The 17571-nt window shown below is 38.7% G+C and overlaps 1 protein-coding gene across 11 annotated transcripts in view; it reads left to right on the top strand.

The window, feature by feature from the left end:
• ccdc88ab (coiled-coil and HOOK domain protein 88ab) overlaps window positions 1-17571 on the top strand; it is a 399202-nt gene that overhangs the window by 68847 nt on the left and 312784 nt on the right. For all 11 annotated transcript variants that reach the window (XM_043696005.2, XM_043696000.2, XM_043696008.2 and 8 more), the window contains exon 4: window positions 14192-14261. In XM_043696005.2, coding sequence (XP_043551940.1) covers window positions 14192-14261 — 70 coding nt within the window. The remainder of the gene's footprint in view (window positions 1-14191; window positions 14262-17571) is intronic.

Below are 17571 nucleotides of genomic sequence, written 5' to 3'. Positions count from 1 at the left end.
GCATGACCTCCCAACTCCTGTACTCAATAACCTGACCAATAAAGGAAAGTATACTGAACGCCTTCTTTGCTATCCTATCTACCTGTGACTCCACTTTCAAGGAGCTATGAACCTGCATTCCAAGGTCTCTTTGTTCAGCAGCACTCCCCAGGACCTTACCATTAAGTGTATAAGTCCTGCTAAGGTTTGCTTTCCCGAAATGCAGCACCTCACGTTTATCTAAATTAAATTCCATCTGCCACTCCTCAGCCCATTGGTTCATCTGTTCAAGATCCTGTTGTAATCTGCGGTAACTTTCTTTGCTGTCCACTAGGCTTGATTGTGAGATTTTTATCTTTTGCTGTAATTATTCAAGCTGATACTTGATACCTTGCAAGTTCCAGGGTGCTTCAGTATTACTTTCAATTAGCTTTACTGGTGGATTATTTAGCTGACAGAAGATTTCTAGTCACTTGCTCAAAATTATTTGAAAATTTAGATTAATTTCAAAAACTTTGGGTCAAATAAAGTTTTATATTAAGTATATGTTTTCAAAGCAAGACTAAGTTTAGATGTGTCCAAATTGGCACTTGAAGTTGATAATTGAGGTGGACTATAGTACCATTGTATTATGTGCTAATTTTATGGAAGTAACAACAGGTTTTATTATGCTATTGATTAGGAGAGTTGAAATTATTCAAACCAAATTCAAATTCAATGGTATTCTGGGTTTTTCAAGTTCATATGCATATTTATTATAAAATAATCCTCCGGTATCCTGAGAAAATCATTTTGGATGAATAGGGAGAAATTAATAAAAGAACACCCGTAAATGGAAAGTTATAATATAGCCATGAACATTTGAGGATTACTATACATTAAATATGGTCTAAAAGGAACTGGCAGCAGAGATAGTGGGTGCATTGATTATAATATTCCCATGTTCCCTGGGTTCTGCAAAGGTTTCAGTGAACTGGGAAAATGTTAACGTAACAACACCTTTTTTTTGGAATGGAGGGAGGCAGAAAGTAGGAAGCTATAGATCAACTACTATAACTTCTGCCACTGGGAAATTATTGGAATAGTGATGATTCTGTGGCTTTGAGATGTATTTTTGTCCTTTTTTTAAGAGGGATTGAGACAGAGATGTGAGTGGTATGTTCCTGGCCAATAATGTAAACAGCTTGAGGCCTTGAGGTTTTTCAAATGTTGGAACAATAGAAGCAGCACGAATCATGATTTTAATTTAACTTTCAGTTAAAACAGTTGGCGTTTTCAAAGCTGCTGTACATCTCCTGCTACAGCAAAAGGCTTGATTTCTCTGAGTTTCTCTTCATGTTCTTTCCTCCTGGTTTGGAGAATTGTATGTGAGACAATCTATTTTATTGAATTTGCCTTTGCCAAGGGTGTGTTTATGGGATATTACTATATGGGAACAATTGCTGTTTAATAGTTGAATAATCCACTATTCTGTTAAGTTTTCCAATTTGTCTGTCTTTTGCTTGTATTTTGACTATAGTGTAAGAAAAAAGTGTGTTTTGCTTCAAGCCTAGCAGTTTGATTAATCGAATTGCATCCAGGACACATGCCTTACACTTGCCTTTAACAATAAGAAAAATTTGGGGTCTAGGCTTAATAGTGTTTGGTCTGGTCAGTAACTGAATCCAGTTTTGATCCTCTTGAAATAATTGCATTGGAGGCAGTTCAGAGAAAATTGACGAGGTTAATTCTAGAGATGATCGGCGTGTTTTGAGGAGAGACTGGGCAGTTTAACCCCATACTTTCTAGAGTTTAGAAGAATGAGAGGAGATCTAATTGAGATATGTAAGATGCTAAACTGGATTGAAAAAGTAAATGTAGAGCAGATATTTCCCTGTGTGAGGCAATGTAGAATAAGTGATCATAGATTAAAAACAGATGAAGAGGAATTACTTCTGTGCTGTGAATCTGTGGAAGCCATTACCCCAGAGTGCAGTGGATGCTGGGCTACTGAATAAATTTTGAGGAGGAGTAAGACACATTTTTAGCTACTAACAGGTTAAAGGATATAGGGAGTGGTGAGGGAAGTGGAGTTGAGGTCATATTAAATTTACATATTAAGATTCCTGAAGAAGGGCTTATGCCCGAAATGTCGATTCTCCTGTTCCCTGGATGCTGCCTGACCTGCTGCTCTTTTCCAGCAACACATTTTCAGCTCTGATCTCCAGCATCTGCAGACCTCGCTTTCTCGTCATATTAAATTTAACCTTGAGGGGCTGAATTGCCTTCTGCTCCCAGGTCTTATGAAATATAATTTTAAGTGCTGTGAAAGACAGGATGTTTAAAAGACAAAATTTTGAGGCATCTGGAGGCATTTTGCTTATTAAAGAGGATTGTTGATTTTGTAGAATCATTAACCAATTTGTGGGAAGATGAACTATACTTGAAAGTATTTTCTTATTGTTAGTGTGTATTTAATATTAACAATTCAGAAAGCTCATAAGTAAGGAGCAGAACATTTTAATTGAGACAAGGCCAGTAAATCAAAGCATCTCTCATTGATATACACAACACGGAAAATGGCCCTTTAGCCCATCAGGTCCTACCAGCCACAATGCATTTATCTACTCTAAACTGATTTCCCATGATTATTTAGCACTGGTCCATGTTAAACCTGCAGTGTCTATGTAGAGTCATAGAGATGTACAACACAGAAACAGACCCTTCGGTCCAACTCGTCCATGCTGACCAGATATCCTAACCTAATCTATTCCAGTTTGTCAGCACTTGGCCCATATCCCACTAAATCCTTCCTATTCATATACCCATCCAGATGCCTTTTAAATGTTGTAATTGTATCAGCCTCCACCACTTCCTTTGGCAGCTCATTCCATGACACGCACCACCCGCTCTCATAATGTATATTAACTGCAGCTCTGTTGAAGAATAGCATTATGTGCTCCAAAGAAAACTATAGTCTGTTGGAATATAGACATGCATAAATAGGTTGGCACAATGGACTTAATTCTTTTGAGTTGGCCTAAAATATTGAGCTGTTACAGTTGCATTTATTATTTATTCAGTGTTACAATACATTCTGTGTTTTCACTTTTTTTAAAGCCCAGCTGTAGGGCGTAGTTTTGGTAGCATGGAGAAAAAACACATAATTTCAATTTAGCTCCATGTGATGACAGAGTTTTGAGATCTGACTAATTGGAAGCTTATGCGTTTGGTTTTAATGGATTCAATTTTCATGACGATTATTTATGTATTTCACTACACTTAATTTTAAATTTAAAACAATCCCCAACAATGTTCCAAGAGGTTTGATTGAAAGGAAAGTTTATTAATTTGAATAATATACCTGTTCATACATGCTTTACTTAGAGATCAGAATGTGATCTGTTGTACACTATATGATCGACATTATTAACTGAATTGATTAGCTTTTTAAAAAATAGCATCCAAGTTGCACTGACAAAGTTCAACTGTTAGATTATTTTGACTTTATCAGCAACTTAACTCATTAAAGCTATTGTGTATACAACATTTCTAAACATTTGTATTTTTGAAAGCTGGCTCATCACGCAGCCTTAATTTCTATTCCCAAAGGATCTATGTTGTTTACATTGCAAGTAGAAACAGACAAAGGACATTTGGCACTTCAATTCTGGTCCACTACTGAATATGATCATGGCTGATCCTCCAGCTCAGTGCCATACCACAACTTTTTCACCATACCCCTTAAGACCTGTCATATCTAAAAATTCACTTATCTCTTTCTTGAATATAATCAATGACTTGGCTTCCACAGCAGTTTGTAGTTGGGAACTCTATGGGTTTACTAGACATTCAGTAGAGTCATTAAGCTGGACAGAATGGAAACAGTCCCTTCGGTCCCATCTGTGCTATCCTAAATTAATCTAGTCATATTTTCCAGCGTTTTTTCCATATCCTTCTAACCCCTTCCTATTCATGTATCCATCCAGATGCATTTTGAATGTTGTAATTTTAACTGCTGCCACCACCACTTCTGACAGCTCATTCCATAAGTGCACCACCTTCTGCCTGAAAATGTTGCCCTTTAGGTCCCTTTTAAATCTTGCCCCTCTCACCTTTTAAACCTATGCCCTCTAATTCTGGACTCCTGCACCCCAGGAGAAAGACCTTGGCTATTACCCTATCCATGCCCCACATGATTTTATAAATATCAGTAAGGTCACCCCTCAGCTTCTACACTGCAAGGAAAATAGCCTCAGCCATTCGACTTTTCCTGCTTGCTCAAAACCTTCAATTCCATCAATATCTGTGCAAATCTTTTCTGCATCCTCTCGAGTTTAACAACACCCTTCTTATGGCTGGACGACACAGTATTCTAAAAGTGGCTTCACCAATGTCCTGTACAGCTACAACATGACCTCCCAACTCCTGTACTCAGTGCATTTACCAATGAAGGCAAGTGTGTCAAATGTCTTCTTCACCACTCTGTCTACTTGTGACAGCACTTTGAAGGAACTATGCATCTATACCCTAGGTCTCTTGTTCGGCAACACTCTCCAGGCCCTACCATGTACCGTACAAGCCCTACTCTGGTTTGTCTTATTAAAATCCAACACTTTGCATTATCTAAATTAAACTCTTGTACCACACTTGCAGGCTGAGAGTTCCAGATTCTCACCACCCTCTGAATAATAGACTTTTTCCTTACTACTCTTCTAAACCTTCTGCCCTTACCTTAAGTACCTTTTGGTCATTTATCCTTCTGCTAAGGGGAAAAGTTCCTTCCTGTCTGTGCAACTCAATCATGTCCCCCCTCTCATTCTTCTGTTCCAAGGTGGCATGGTGGCTCAGTGGTTAGCATTGCCTCACAGTGCCAGGGACCTGGGTTTGATTCTAGATTAGACTGACTGTTTGCGCATTCACCCTGTGTTAGGTGGGTTTCTGCTAGGTGTTCTGGTTTCATGCCACAGGGGTGCAGGTTTGGTGGATCGGCAATTCTAAATTGTCCATAGTCTCCACGAATATGAAGGCTAAGTGGATCAGCTTTAGTAAATGCAGCATTACTGGGATTGGAAAGGGGGCTGGGTCTAGGTGGGATGCTCTTTTGAGGTTCGGTGCAACCTCAGTGCAGAAAGAGGCCATTCAGCACACTATCGGGATTCTATGAAAACAACCCTAGTCTCTCCAGTCTCCCTCCATAACTAAAACTCTACAGCCGAAGCAACATCCTAGTAAATCCCCTCTGCATCCACTCCCAGTGCAGTCACATTCCTCATATAATATGGATTCCATAACTGCTTACAATACTCTATCGGTGGTCTAACCAAAGTTTTATATAGTTCCAGCATCATCTGCCTGCTCTTAAACTCTGTGTCTTACTTAATAAAGGCAAATATTCCCATATGCCGCCTTAAGCACTGTATCTACCTGTTCCTTACCTTAAGCAACTGGTGGACGTGCACACCAAGGTCCTTCTAATTCTGAACTTCTGACACCTCTCCTGTGGTCAGAAATGAATTGCAAGTTATTTCCGGCACCCCTGTTGTTTCCTCCTTTGCCTCTCACTCTGTAGCCTGGGATACATTTTGATTCAACCCTGGAGATTTATCTAATTTTAATCCTGCTGTACCACTCCTCTATATGCTAATTTCTTTAGGAATATACATGCTTCTTTCTGACTTTTGTACTGAGATTCTTGCATTCACTAGTAAACACAGATACAGTATTTATTTGGAACTCTACATGCATCCTCTGGCTCCACACACACGTTACCACCTTATAAGAATGTAAGAATTAGGAGCAGAGTAGGCCATCCAGCCTGTTGAGCCAACTCTGCCATTCAATAAGATCATCTCTGATCTTTTCTTGCAGTTGGCTGCACTTATCATCCTCTCGCTATCACTCTCGTGCTCTTGCTCTTTCTCTTTCTCTCTCACTTACACACACACACACACACACACACACACACACACACACACACACACACACACACACACACACACACACACACACACACACACCCCCCCCTCCGGTTAAGAGCATTGATTTCAGGCCCATCCATGTCATTTTCATAACAACTTTGAATCTAATGGAATTTAACTGTCTGCAAAATGCTCCCCTCTTAGCGTTTGTCTTATTATAATTTAGAGTGAACATTATTACAGATTGGTGGAATACAATTTTGTTGTTGCTAAATGTCCATAGCACTTTATTAATGCTCAGTTTTAAGATGCCAGATCTGTTTGAATCAATCATATTATTGTCTCTACAAGGACAATTTTTGTCTCCACAAGGACTATATTGTAGTCACCCCTGCTGGATGGATGCGTCTTCAACAGGTAGATTTGTGAGGACAAAGTCAAGATGTTTTTATCAATTTTGTTTGTTCTTTCAATACCTGCTGCAACCCAGTTTGGCAGATAAGTCCTCCTTGACTCTGGTAGCTTGATGCTTTTTAGCATTGATGTTAAGAGTATATGGTTGGGAGAGACAAAATCCTGAGTGAGACGCAGCCACAGGATGTGTGCGCTTTTGGGGATTTGGAGCTCAGTGGCAATTTGGTGCAAAGGGGAAGAGGTTCTTTTTTCCTTTTGTCTTGTGGTTTAGAGTTTCTAAGGTTTATTTTGTGATTTATTGGTTGCAAGCAGTTTGTATGGCTAAATAAGTTTAAGTCATAGCAGGTGGGATCAGCGAAGTTGAAGTGATCTGTCCTATGTGAGAAGTTTGGACCCTACAATGTCCTTGATGACCATGTATATGAAGTGTTCCCAACTACTGAAAAACTAATTGTGTTTTAGAGCTCATGTAGTATCTGGAGACATTGGTACATTTGCCAGGCTAAATATTATGTGGATGGCATGTTTAGAGAGGTGGTCACAATCAGACAAAGGGAATAGGGCAGAAAATACACGAGTCCCATGGGTTCCCACTCTCAAATCAGTTTTGCATTTTGGAAGCTGATGAGGGTGCTGGTCCCTGAAGGGAGTGTAGGTAGAGCCAAGTTTCTCACACCACAACAGCCAGACTATGCTTGAGGGGAGTAAAATTAAAGCAGGAGTGATAGTGGTAGGGGATTTATTAGTTAAGGGACAACTATTTCTGCAACCGCAGACGTGACTCCAGGATGTTGTGTTGCCTCCCTAGTGTCAAGATCAGGGATTTTACTGAGTGGCTGCAGGGCATCCTGAAGGGAGAGGGTATAAGACACAGGTTGTGGTATATGTTGGTATCACTTAGGTAGAATAAAGTCTTGCATTAAAAGATTAGGGGGCTCGGCAGCAGACTAAAGAGCAGGACCTCAAAGGTTGTAATTTTTGTATGCCACATGGTAGCGAGAACAGGGCAGATGAATGCATGGGTCAAGAGTTGATTTTAAATTCCTGGATCACTGAGACCATTTCTGGAGAAGGTGTGATCTGTACAAGCATGACAGTGTTCACCTGTTTGAGGAACTTAAACTAGTTCGGTAAAACAAGTGCACAGAGTGTTAGTGCAATAGGGATGCAGCATATTTTAGTAAGTGATCCAAGGCAGAGGGAGTTTCACCATGTTGAACTTGTAGGGAATAAGGGAAAGCTGGATGCCCTCTACTTTAATGCTAGGAGTATTGTATGTAAGATGGATGAGTCAAGGGTATGGATTGACCATATGGAATTGTGATGATATTGCTATCACAGATGTGGTTGAGGGAGGAGGGTGTTGAAACCCTCACTGCTTTATCATTTTGATTTGTGAACTGAGAGCTAAAGGTAATCTTTGGATCAGGAGCAGCAGTTTGTTTAAAAAATGGTGAACAAACAAAAATGTTACTTGTTCGTGAGGTTAGGCCTGAAAGTTAATTTCAGGTGGTTTCTTGTTAACAGTGCTCTATAGATGCTTTGGTTCCAGAATCGTCATTGGCTGAAGCAAATGGTAAATATTGAATGTTAACCAGGGCCTTGTGCAGATATAGAGTCTAGAGAGGCCAGAGTTTGAACAGGTTTTGGACTGCTTGGGGCAGAAGGATTGTGCTTCTGATAGCTTAAGTGCAGAGGTTTGATTGTTCCCTGGTTGTCCTCTCACCAGTTACTTACTGGAAGTCTAGAGAATGGAATCTGTTGTAAGAATTAAATGAATATTCCTTGGAGACGAGTGGAAACTATCTGCATTCATCATTGTCACAAACCTATATGATGCCATAACCCGGTGATGTTAGGGATTATAGAGTCTGCTAAAGTTAACTGTACAGTTATGTCACAATTATTTCTTTTTTCCTTTTGATTCATCTATTAATGATATGTCTGTCATTGTGTGAACTAGAATTAGTGGGGACTAGAATTAGAAGACTTGGGGGTATAAGTTTAAATCAGACATTAATTAGTTCTGCTAAAGCTGTTGTACTTTATTAATAAATAGTTAAATCTTTTGTTTACAATATAGACCTGGTGTCTGGTATTGGTTAATCACAGTTACTGTTTATTCAAGTGTTTGATTAGGAATTGTTGCGATCAGTGTTGAGAGTTACTGAGAATTTTAATTCTACTGTGTTGGAAGTACAGAGACGGAGGCTGATTTGATTTAACCGTCTGTTTCCATGTCTTAGCAAGGTACAGGATTGGCAACTCGACATACTGGTGTATCGGATCTACAGGCAGAACAGAGAAGGGTGTAAGAGAGGAGGTTGAGGCAGTTTCTGAAGTGAGGGAGAGTTTCAAAACAGGCTTTGTGGGTACAGATTTAGAATTAAAGGGGACAGCTATGTTGCTGGGAATGTATTGTTGGTGGTAGAGAAGTAGATATGTAGACAATTCACTGAGGTATATAAAAGCATCAGAAGGGTAATTATATTAGGGGATTTCAATTTTCCCAACATTAATTGGAACCCTTTTGTAAAGGGTTTAGAGGGAGCAGATTTCTTGAAATGTCATCAGAGCTTTTCATGTCAACACTTAAAGATTCAGTAAGGGATGAAGCAGTGTTGGAGAACAAAGCTGGGCAGGTGTTTGAGGTATCAGTGGGAGAGCATTTTACTGGTAGCGATCACAATACTGTCATTTTAAGTTTGTTATGGAAAAGGAAAAAGATGGTTTGCAAAAAAAAAAGTGTTTTAATTTGGGGGAAGGCAGATTTTATTAACCTAAGGCAGGATCTGACCAAAGACTGGGAACAGCTACTTCTCTACAAATCGACAGGAGAACAGTCGGGGGGGCAATTTAAAATATAATTGGTGAGATTACAGGTCCAACATGTTGCTTTTAGGATGAAACAAGCATGGAGAACCTGTACGTCTAGGAATATTCAGGACTGGATAAGAAGGAGAAGAGGTTTTCAACAAGAACTGCAGATAATGGAAATAAGAAACAAAATCTGAATTTTTTTGGAAATCTCAGCAGGTCTGGCAGTATTGGTAGACAGAAAAAGGGTCACTGGACCTGAAACATTTAATTCTGCTTTCTGTCCACTGATGCTGCCAGACCTGCTGAGATTTTTCAGCAATTTCAGATCTTGGTTCTGGCTTTTAACAGGTACAAAGGAAGAAAATCAACAGAGGCTTGTGAAATATAGAAAGTGCAGGGGGATCTTAAAATGATTTGGAGATCAAATTGGGGCATGAAAAAAACTGGCAGCTGAGAGTTTGAAGAATCTCAAGATATTTTATAAATCAAGGGGAAGGGGGGAACCAGGGAAAGAGGTGGGCCCATTAGGAACAAAGGGCATTAAGGACAAAAGGACAATCGATGCATGGAGCTAGAGAACATTGGTAGGGTGTTAAACAAGTACTTCACATCTATCTTCACTTTAGAGAAGAAGTAAATATGTTCAGAATTGGGGAAGAGGGATTGTGAGCATGTTGAGAAGCTTGACAAAAGGAGTGAAGAGGTTTGGAGGTTTTACCAGACTTAAAGTGAATAGATCGATAGGTCCAGATAAGTTATATCAAAGGCTGCTGTGGGAGACGATGGACGACTTTGCAGTATAATGGTTAATTCTCAATGTCCTTTGAATAATGGAGGTCCTTAAACCACACACAATGCTTTCACTGGTATAATCAAACTTCTGCTGCTTCGCTTTAAATTGTAAATGCCCATAGCTTTATTTTTCTACTCCCGTTATTGACAACCATATCATGGAGTCATAGTTATAGAGATAACAGCACGGAAGCAGACCCTTTGATCCAACTCATCCATGCTGACCAGATGTCCCGTCCTAACCTAAGTCCCATTTGCCAGCATTTTGCCCATATCCCTCTAAACACTTCCTATTCATATATCCATACCGATGCCTTTTATATGTTGTAATTGTACCAGCCTCCATCACTTCCTCTGGTAGCTCATTCCATACATGCACCGCCCTTTGCGTGTAAAAGTTGCCCCTTAGGTCCCTTTTAAATCTTTGCCCCCTCACCCGAAACCTACACCTTCTAGTTCTGGATTCCCCACCCGAGGGAAAAGACCTTGTCTATTTATCCTATCCATGCCTCATGATTTTATAAACCTCTATAAGGTCATTCTCCCCCCCCCCCCGCCTCCCCCACAACCCCATGCCAACCAGATACCCTAACTTAAGCTGGTCCCACTTGGCCTATATCCCTCTAATATAGGGGCAAACCTCAAGTCTTTTTGTTCAATAGAAATTGGGTGGGAAAAAAGCTTCAATGAAATGTTGTTTGCCATTCTTTATAGGCTGAGAGCTGACCAATGAATGTAAATGAATCTCCGGAATTAAAATACAGGCAGTATGGGACAATGAGTAACTTCCTTGCCTCTGAGCCAGTCACTCTTGAGTTCAAGTCCCATTCCAGGACTTAATGACCAAGGAAGGAGTTCTCACAAACTAATTCCTTGAAACATATGCAGGTGATAGAATGTGAGAAATTCCTTGTCAGCCATGTGCTGGACTTAGAGGGTTTATCCAAATTCATGGCACTGTACGAGAACATCCAAAAATGTTGTCACAACATGCCTGACTCCTTGGGCTAGTTGGCTCAGTTGGCTGATATGGTTCAGATTTCTGTCAACAGGTTTAATCCACATTGAAGCTGAGAGGACTTGGAACCTGCCTCCTTGTCTTACATGAGTTAGACCTACTTTTGGGCATTGAACTTGAGAAGAAGAAATTAAAATAGCCTAGTACTGAAGTTCATTTCAAATTTTAGATTTTGTACTCCCCTCAACTCATTTGAAGTTTTATTATGTTAAGGTAATTGATTTATTCCAATGATGTTATTAAAAGTTTTACAGATCAAAGCCTATGTACTTTCTCTTTTAAAGTTGAAAATCCCAACATTGGAAGGAAGTGAGTATTGTGTTTGGAGCTTTATCACTGAAAATGGAGCAATGATAATGATAGAAATAAAGCCATTAAGTTTCTTGTACTGCTAAACAAAACAAAACCATGTCTGACTTTTCTGCTTTAATATACCTCTAAATCTTAATTGTAGTATTTGTCTTTTTCTGCAGTTGTTCTAAGATCTCAGTATGTGGTATTTTAGCAGCCTATCTACTACAGGCTTAGCTATTTTGCGTGTATGATGATGCTGGCAACCTGATGTTACATGAACAATGGTGTTTCTATTAGATTGAAACTGCTTAAAGAACATGGAGAAACCCGTTAGATTAGTGGCATCAGATAGTGGAGATTATTGGGTGGAAGAAGTTTGTTGAATAATGATGATGGGTATATAATTTTCTATTGAAGGAAAATTGCTGGAAAACAAAAGCAGCTTGGTAAATGAGAGGGTGGTATATCATTTATATTCATTCAGCTCCCTGCAGAATGTCAGTAAAATTAAACCATAGAAGTTCAAGGCATTTTCTTAGAATTCTGTGTAGTTCACATTTTCACAAATGGCGCTTTTCCTGATTTTATTTTTATGTCATTGATCAGTTAATTGGTTAATGCTGCCAGTCATTCCGACAATGAACGTTCTGAATTGTGCTTGTACTCAAATTTACTATTAAAATTGCAAGGTGAGATAATGAGTCAGCAACAGATCTTTTATCTCAAGAACTAAAATCATTTTGTGCCGTGTATATGGGGAATCACTCCAGTTCCAAATGGACTTGATGCACTGCAAGGATACCTGTCCATTACTTGACGTTCTCTGTCAGATTTTTAATTTTTAAAAAATGGAAAACAGATTTGTTCAGTAATGGTAATCTAGTTAACCTAATCAATTCAATATAAAACTCTCCCATATTGTGCAATGATTGCTGTCCTACAATACTGAATGCGAGTTATTAGACTTTGTTAATGTTTTTGTTTTAATTTAAGTTGAATTTCATATCTCTTATGGCAAGTTTAATTTTGAAAGTATTTTGGCTGAGTTTCATTTTATCAAGTCATCAGTTATAATCATTTTCTGTGTGTAGCATTACCGTTGCTCCATAGGCATAAGTTACCTTACATACAAGTAGAACAAAATTTTTACTCTATGTATAAAGTCCTCAGCTGCAATGTTAGACCCAGGTTCAATATAGTTTCAAATTTGCTGCTATAATGGGTGCTATTATGAGCTTGGATTAAATAAGCATTTTCAACAGAACAGAGACTTAATGCTGAGCTGATAGTACTTGCTGGTGCATTTTCCAGCCTTGAACACTTGTTAAGCACAGGGTTTTTATAATTTTTTGTCAAAACAAGTAATTGACTGTGAAATATACACACTTGAATTGATAGAACTATGTTTAATCTTGAAAAGGAACCTTTTGTTTTACAGCAAGCTTTTTATCTGAAGGCTTCGAATATTTTAAGCAGAACACACTTTTTTTTATATTGGCTGCTTTCTGTTAATTGTACTTTATTGGTTTAAGTAGAAAAGTAGTGATTTTTCTAGAGTTGAAAGATGCCTCAAGGCTATCTACACCTGACTCAAAATGCTGATATGTTGGTTATTGTGCATTATAATTTAAAATTTAAAAAAATTTGTTTGCCGAGCATCTCTTCTGATATCAGTTTGTCCTAAAACACTTAAGAAAATCATATTGTGATGACATATGTTAGGTACTAAACTGTAAACATGTGACCATGAACAATTAAAAGCCTGCTTTTTTCAGTTAAAAAAGGCAGTTTCTTCCCAAAATCACTTCAATGCGCTGCGATTTTTCTTGTGTTCAGTTTTGCATAACTGAAGTCACTAAAATTCAAAACAAACAAAGAGCTTGCATAATATGTTACTTAACAATCTCAAAGTGCTTCACCAACTACTTCAGTATTTGGAAAGTCTGATCACTAATGTAGGAAATCATGGGAATTAATTTATACTCCGTAAGAAGCATTAAGATGAATGACGATTGTGGTGTTGGCTGAGGGGAAATGCCTTTTAAATAGGTCTGTGGGATACATGGAGCTTGCGTTCAAAGTCTCATCCAAAAGTAATTGAGCTGATTAAGTATTTTGTTCTGAGGTTTAAGAATAATATTTCTTAATTTTTGTTCCTTCAAAATTTAGTATTGTAGCTTCCACTTCTCTAGCTGGCACCTTCCCAAGCAGTCGGCCCATGTTACTCTGAGCAGCTAGTTGATATAAGCCTTCCTGTCTTGGTCCTCATTTTTCTCTTTCTGCTTGGTCACCTATTTGCATTAAAGAGTTCTCTTCTCTAAGCCTTACATTGCATGCAAGGTTGCAGTAAAATTGTGTGAAGATCTTTGATCTGTTTCGATATGTATTGCTTTTTTTATTGGTAGTAAAACTACATCTTGACTTTTGTCTAATGGTTGGTATTCATTTGTGCAGCGACACGTGCTCACTGTTTGGAGGACATTAAATGTGCTGTTGTTTGGAACCCAACATCTTGTGTACTGTAGCTTAGTAGTGGAGCATAGGTTGTCATTTAAAACTATTGTTTCCAAATAGGTTATTGGATATTGTGTATAAAAATTGAGTATGATTTGAGGTATGAAAAATAGCTAGTCTATGCTAGTCTTTGGTACAATATGTAGCCTAGTAGGTTTTAGTTCTTTTTGTAAGGACTTTTATTATAATTTGCAAAAAGTACCTGTATTTTTTATTGTTGAAATATTTTAGTTTTAATAGATTTTTCATTTATCTGTCTTCATAGTAATCAGTTGGATTTGTCAACCCGGATGGGATGTTTCGGCGCAGACTTCCAATAGCTTTTATAAGTACCAACATTTTTTGGCAATTTAGTTTAGGAAAAGAAACATAATACTCGGGATTTCTAGTACTTGTATTTTTTTTTAAATGTCTCTTTTCTAAGTATTGTGTGGATTAAAGCTTTTCTTAAAATCTACAGGAGACTTTACAGCAGTTAATTATGATGTCTCTACCGAATGTCCTTGTCCTGGGCCGAACCCCTCTCACAGGTAAGTTCATATGATTGTAATACAATTGTTTAATTTGTAATGTTATATGATGAAGGATTTTTTAAAAAAAATAAAGATTTAACTTCAACCAGCTAAAAATCTGGACAGAACTCTGAATTTCTGTGGTATGTATTAATATTTTTAACTGGTTGTAGAATCAACTGGCAACCAGATATCTATTCTGTATGAGTCGTCTTCGTTTGTGTGAGCAGCCATGTATACATAGTCAAACTGGCTGAATAAATTGAGAGTTTTTTTTTTGTGTAAGTATAATTACATCCAACTCCTTCTTTCCCTACCAGGTGTGAGTTCTGTAGTGCTTTCTAGTTGTTTGTAGATCTGCAAGCATTCCTGTGATGTTAAAGAATTCCTAAGATTGATTTGTTGGATTTAGTTCTGCAGAATCTTTGTAATTAAAGTCATCCAAATATAACATTATATCATGGAAGTTTACAAGTGTCATTGACACAAAACTTCAATTCGGCATTATAGAGTCATTGAGATGTACAGCATGGAAACAGACCCTTCGGTCAACTCGTCCATGCCGACCAGATATCCCAACCCAATCTAGTCCCACTTGCCAGCATCCGGCCCATATCCCTCCAAACCCCTCCTATTTATATACCCATCTAACTGCCTCTTAATTGTTGCAATTGTACCAGTCTCCATCACTTCCTCTGGCAGCTAATTCCATATATGTACCACCCTCTGTGTGAAAAAGTTGCCTCTTAGGCCCCTTTTATATCTTTCCCCTCTCACCCTAAACCTATGCCCTCTAGTTCTGGACTCCCTGACCCCAGGGAAAAGACTTTGTCTATTTATCCTATCCATGCCCCTCATAATTTTGTAAACCTCTATAAGGTCACCCGTCAGCCTCCGACGCTCCAGGAAACCAGCCCCAGCCTGTTCAGCCTCTCCCTATAGCTCAAATCCTCCAACCCTGGCAACATCCTTGTAAATCTTTTCTGAACTCTTTCAAGTTTCACAACATCGTTCCAAAAGGAAGGAGACCAGAATTGCACACAATATTCTAACAATGGCCTAACCAATGTCCTGTACAGCATTGAATAATTATTTTCAGTGAGCATTTCACACCATGTGAACTTACTTGTTCTTTGTTTTACTTAAGTGAGATATTCTGCAAACGATATAATCTTCCTGCTCAGCAAGCAAACCTACATCTGTATTCTGCATGTTGCTGTTTTAGTATTTTTAGTATTGTTTTAGTATTAGCTGTATGCTCACTTATAAGTAAATCTATTCATTTTAATCTCACCTTTGGTAGTGAGTGTTTCCCTTTTAAGAGGAATAGAAGTGAATATATCATGATCTTGGTTGTAAATTTCATAATTAAGAACATGCCTTTAGCTCCTTAAACCTCCTCTATCTTTCTTTTAGATTATGTCTAATTTGCACCTTCGCTCTCTATTTAAACAACCTATCTCTGTATCCTTTCGTACCTTTTTGTGTAGGCGCAGGAGTAGACCATTCAGCACCCCCAATTCTGTGCTACCATTCAGTGAGATCACAACTGATCTGTAGCCTTACTCCATGTATCTGTCTTGGCCCATATCTTTAAAACATTTTGTTTAACAAAATTATATCCATCCCAGGCTTAAAATTAACAACTGATCCTGCATCTGCTGCTGTTTGTGGAACAATGATGCAAACATTTTGGTGGGGCAAATCAGGCATGAATTCTGCACTTAATGGTAAGGTCCTGGGGAGTGTTGCCGAACAAAGAGACCTTGGGATGCAGGTTCATAGTTCCTTGAAAGTGGAGTCACAAATAATGAAGAATGTGGTATTCTTGCCTTATTGGTCAGTGCATTGAATATAGGTGTTGGGAGGTCATGTGACTGTATAGGACATTGATTAGGCCACTTTTGGAACACTGTATTCAATTCTGGTCTCCCTGCTCTAGGAAAGGTGTTATGAAACTTGAGAGCGTTCAGAAAAGATGTTGCCAGGCTTGGAGGGTTTGAGCTATAGGGAGAGGCTGAATAGGCTAGGGCTATTTTCCTTGGAACGTTGGAGGCTGAAGGGAGACCTTTATAGAGGTTTATAAAATCATAAGGCATGGATAGATGAATAGTCAAGGTCTTTTCCTCAGAGTAGGGGAGTCCAAGACCTGGAGGATATAGGTTTGGGGTGAGAGGGGAAAGATGTAAAAGGAACCTAGGTGGCAACTATTTCATGCAGAAGGTAGTGTGTGTATGGAATGAGTTGCTAGAGGAAGTGATGGAGGTTGGTACAGTTACAATATTTGCAAGGCATTTGGATGGGTATATGAATAGGAAGTGTTCAGAGGGACGTGGGCCAAATTCTGGCAAGTTGGACTAGATTTATTTAGGATATCTGTTGACATGGATGAGTTGGACAGAGGGGTCTGTTTTGATCCTGTATCTCTCTGACTCAATCTACCACCCTTTTTGTGTAAAAATGCTTCCTAACTTCGCTCCTTAATGGTCTGGTCCTAATTCTCAGACCATGCCTTATAGTTGGTCAGCACAGTAGCTTTGCTGCTTCAGCATCAGGGACGATTCTACCCTCTGGTGACTGTCTATGTAGAGTTTGTACATTCTCTCCCATTCTGTGTGGGTTTCTTCTGGGTACTCCGGTTTCTGCCCACAATTCAAACGTGCAGGCTAGGTGGATTGGCAATGGGAAATGCAGTCATATAGGATGGGAAGTTAGAGGGTCTTCAGAGGGTCAGTATGGACCCAAAGGGCTGAATGGCCTTCATTCCTGACTGTAGGGTTGTGTTATTCTGTGCTAGTTCTAGAATCCACAAGCAGTGGAAATAGTTTATCTTTGTCAACCCTGTCTTTTTCTGTAAATATCTTGAAGGCTTTGAGCAAGTCACCCTTAACTCTCTAAATTTCAGAGAAAACAGGCCTAGTTTATATAATGTCTCCTCCGAACTTAATCTCTAAAGTCCATGTATCAATCTTGTAAATTTACATTGTACTGCCTCCAATGACAACATATTGCTCCTAAGGTGTGGTGCCAAGGTCTGGAGTTTTGTATTAATGCAGCACAACATTTGCATGCTTGTGCTCCAGACCTCAGTATTTAAAGAATAGTGTTCCATTAGATTTCTTGATTATTCTCTGCATCTGTCTGTGACATTTTAAAAATCTATGTGCCTGAGCCCTCAAGTCTCTTTGAACATTCACTGCATTTAACTTCATACCATCTAGAAAGAATCTTGATCTAACATTTTTCAGTCCAAAATGGATAACCTCACACTTGCTTACATTGAATTCCATCTACCTCAGTTTTGCCATTCACTTAGTCTATCAATATG

The sequence above is a fragment of the Chiloscyllium plagiosum genome, unplaced genomic scaffold (genome assembly GCF_037043375.1).
Source record: "Chiloscyllium plagiosum isolate Xiang-an unplaced genomic scaffold, Cpla_swu_hap1 HiC_scaffold_10, whole genome shotgun sequence".
Lineage (NCBI taxonomy): Eukaryota > Metazoa > Chordata > Chondrichthyes > Orectolobiformes > Hemiscylliidae > Chiloscyllium > Chiloscyllium plagiosum.
The sequence above is the reverse complement of the archived record's forward strand: the minus strand, read 5'-3'. Positions and strand labels throughout refer to the sequence as shown.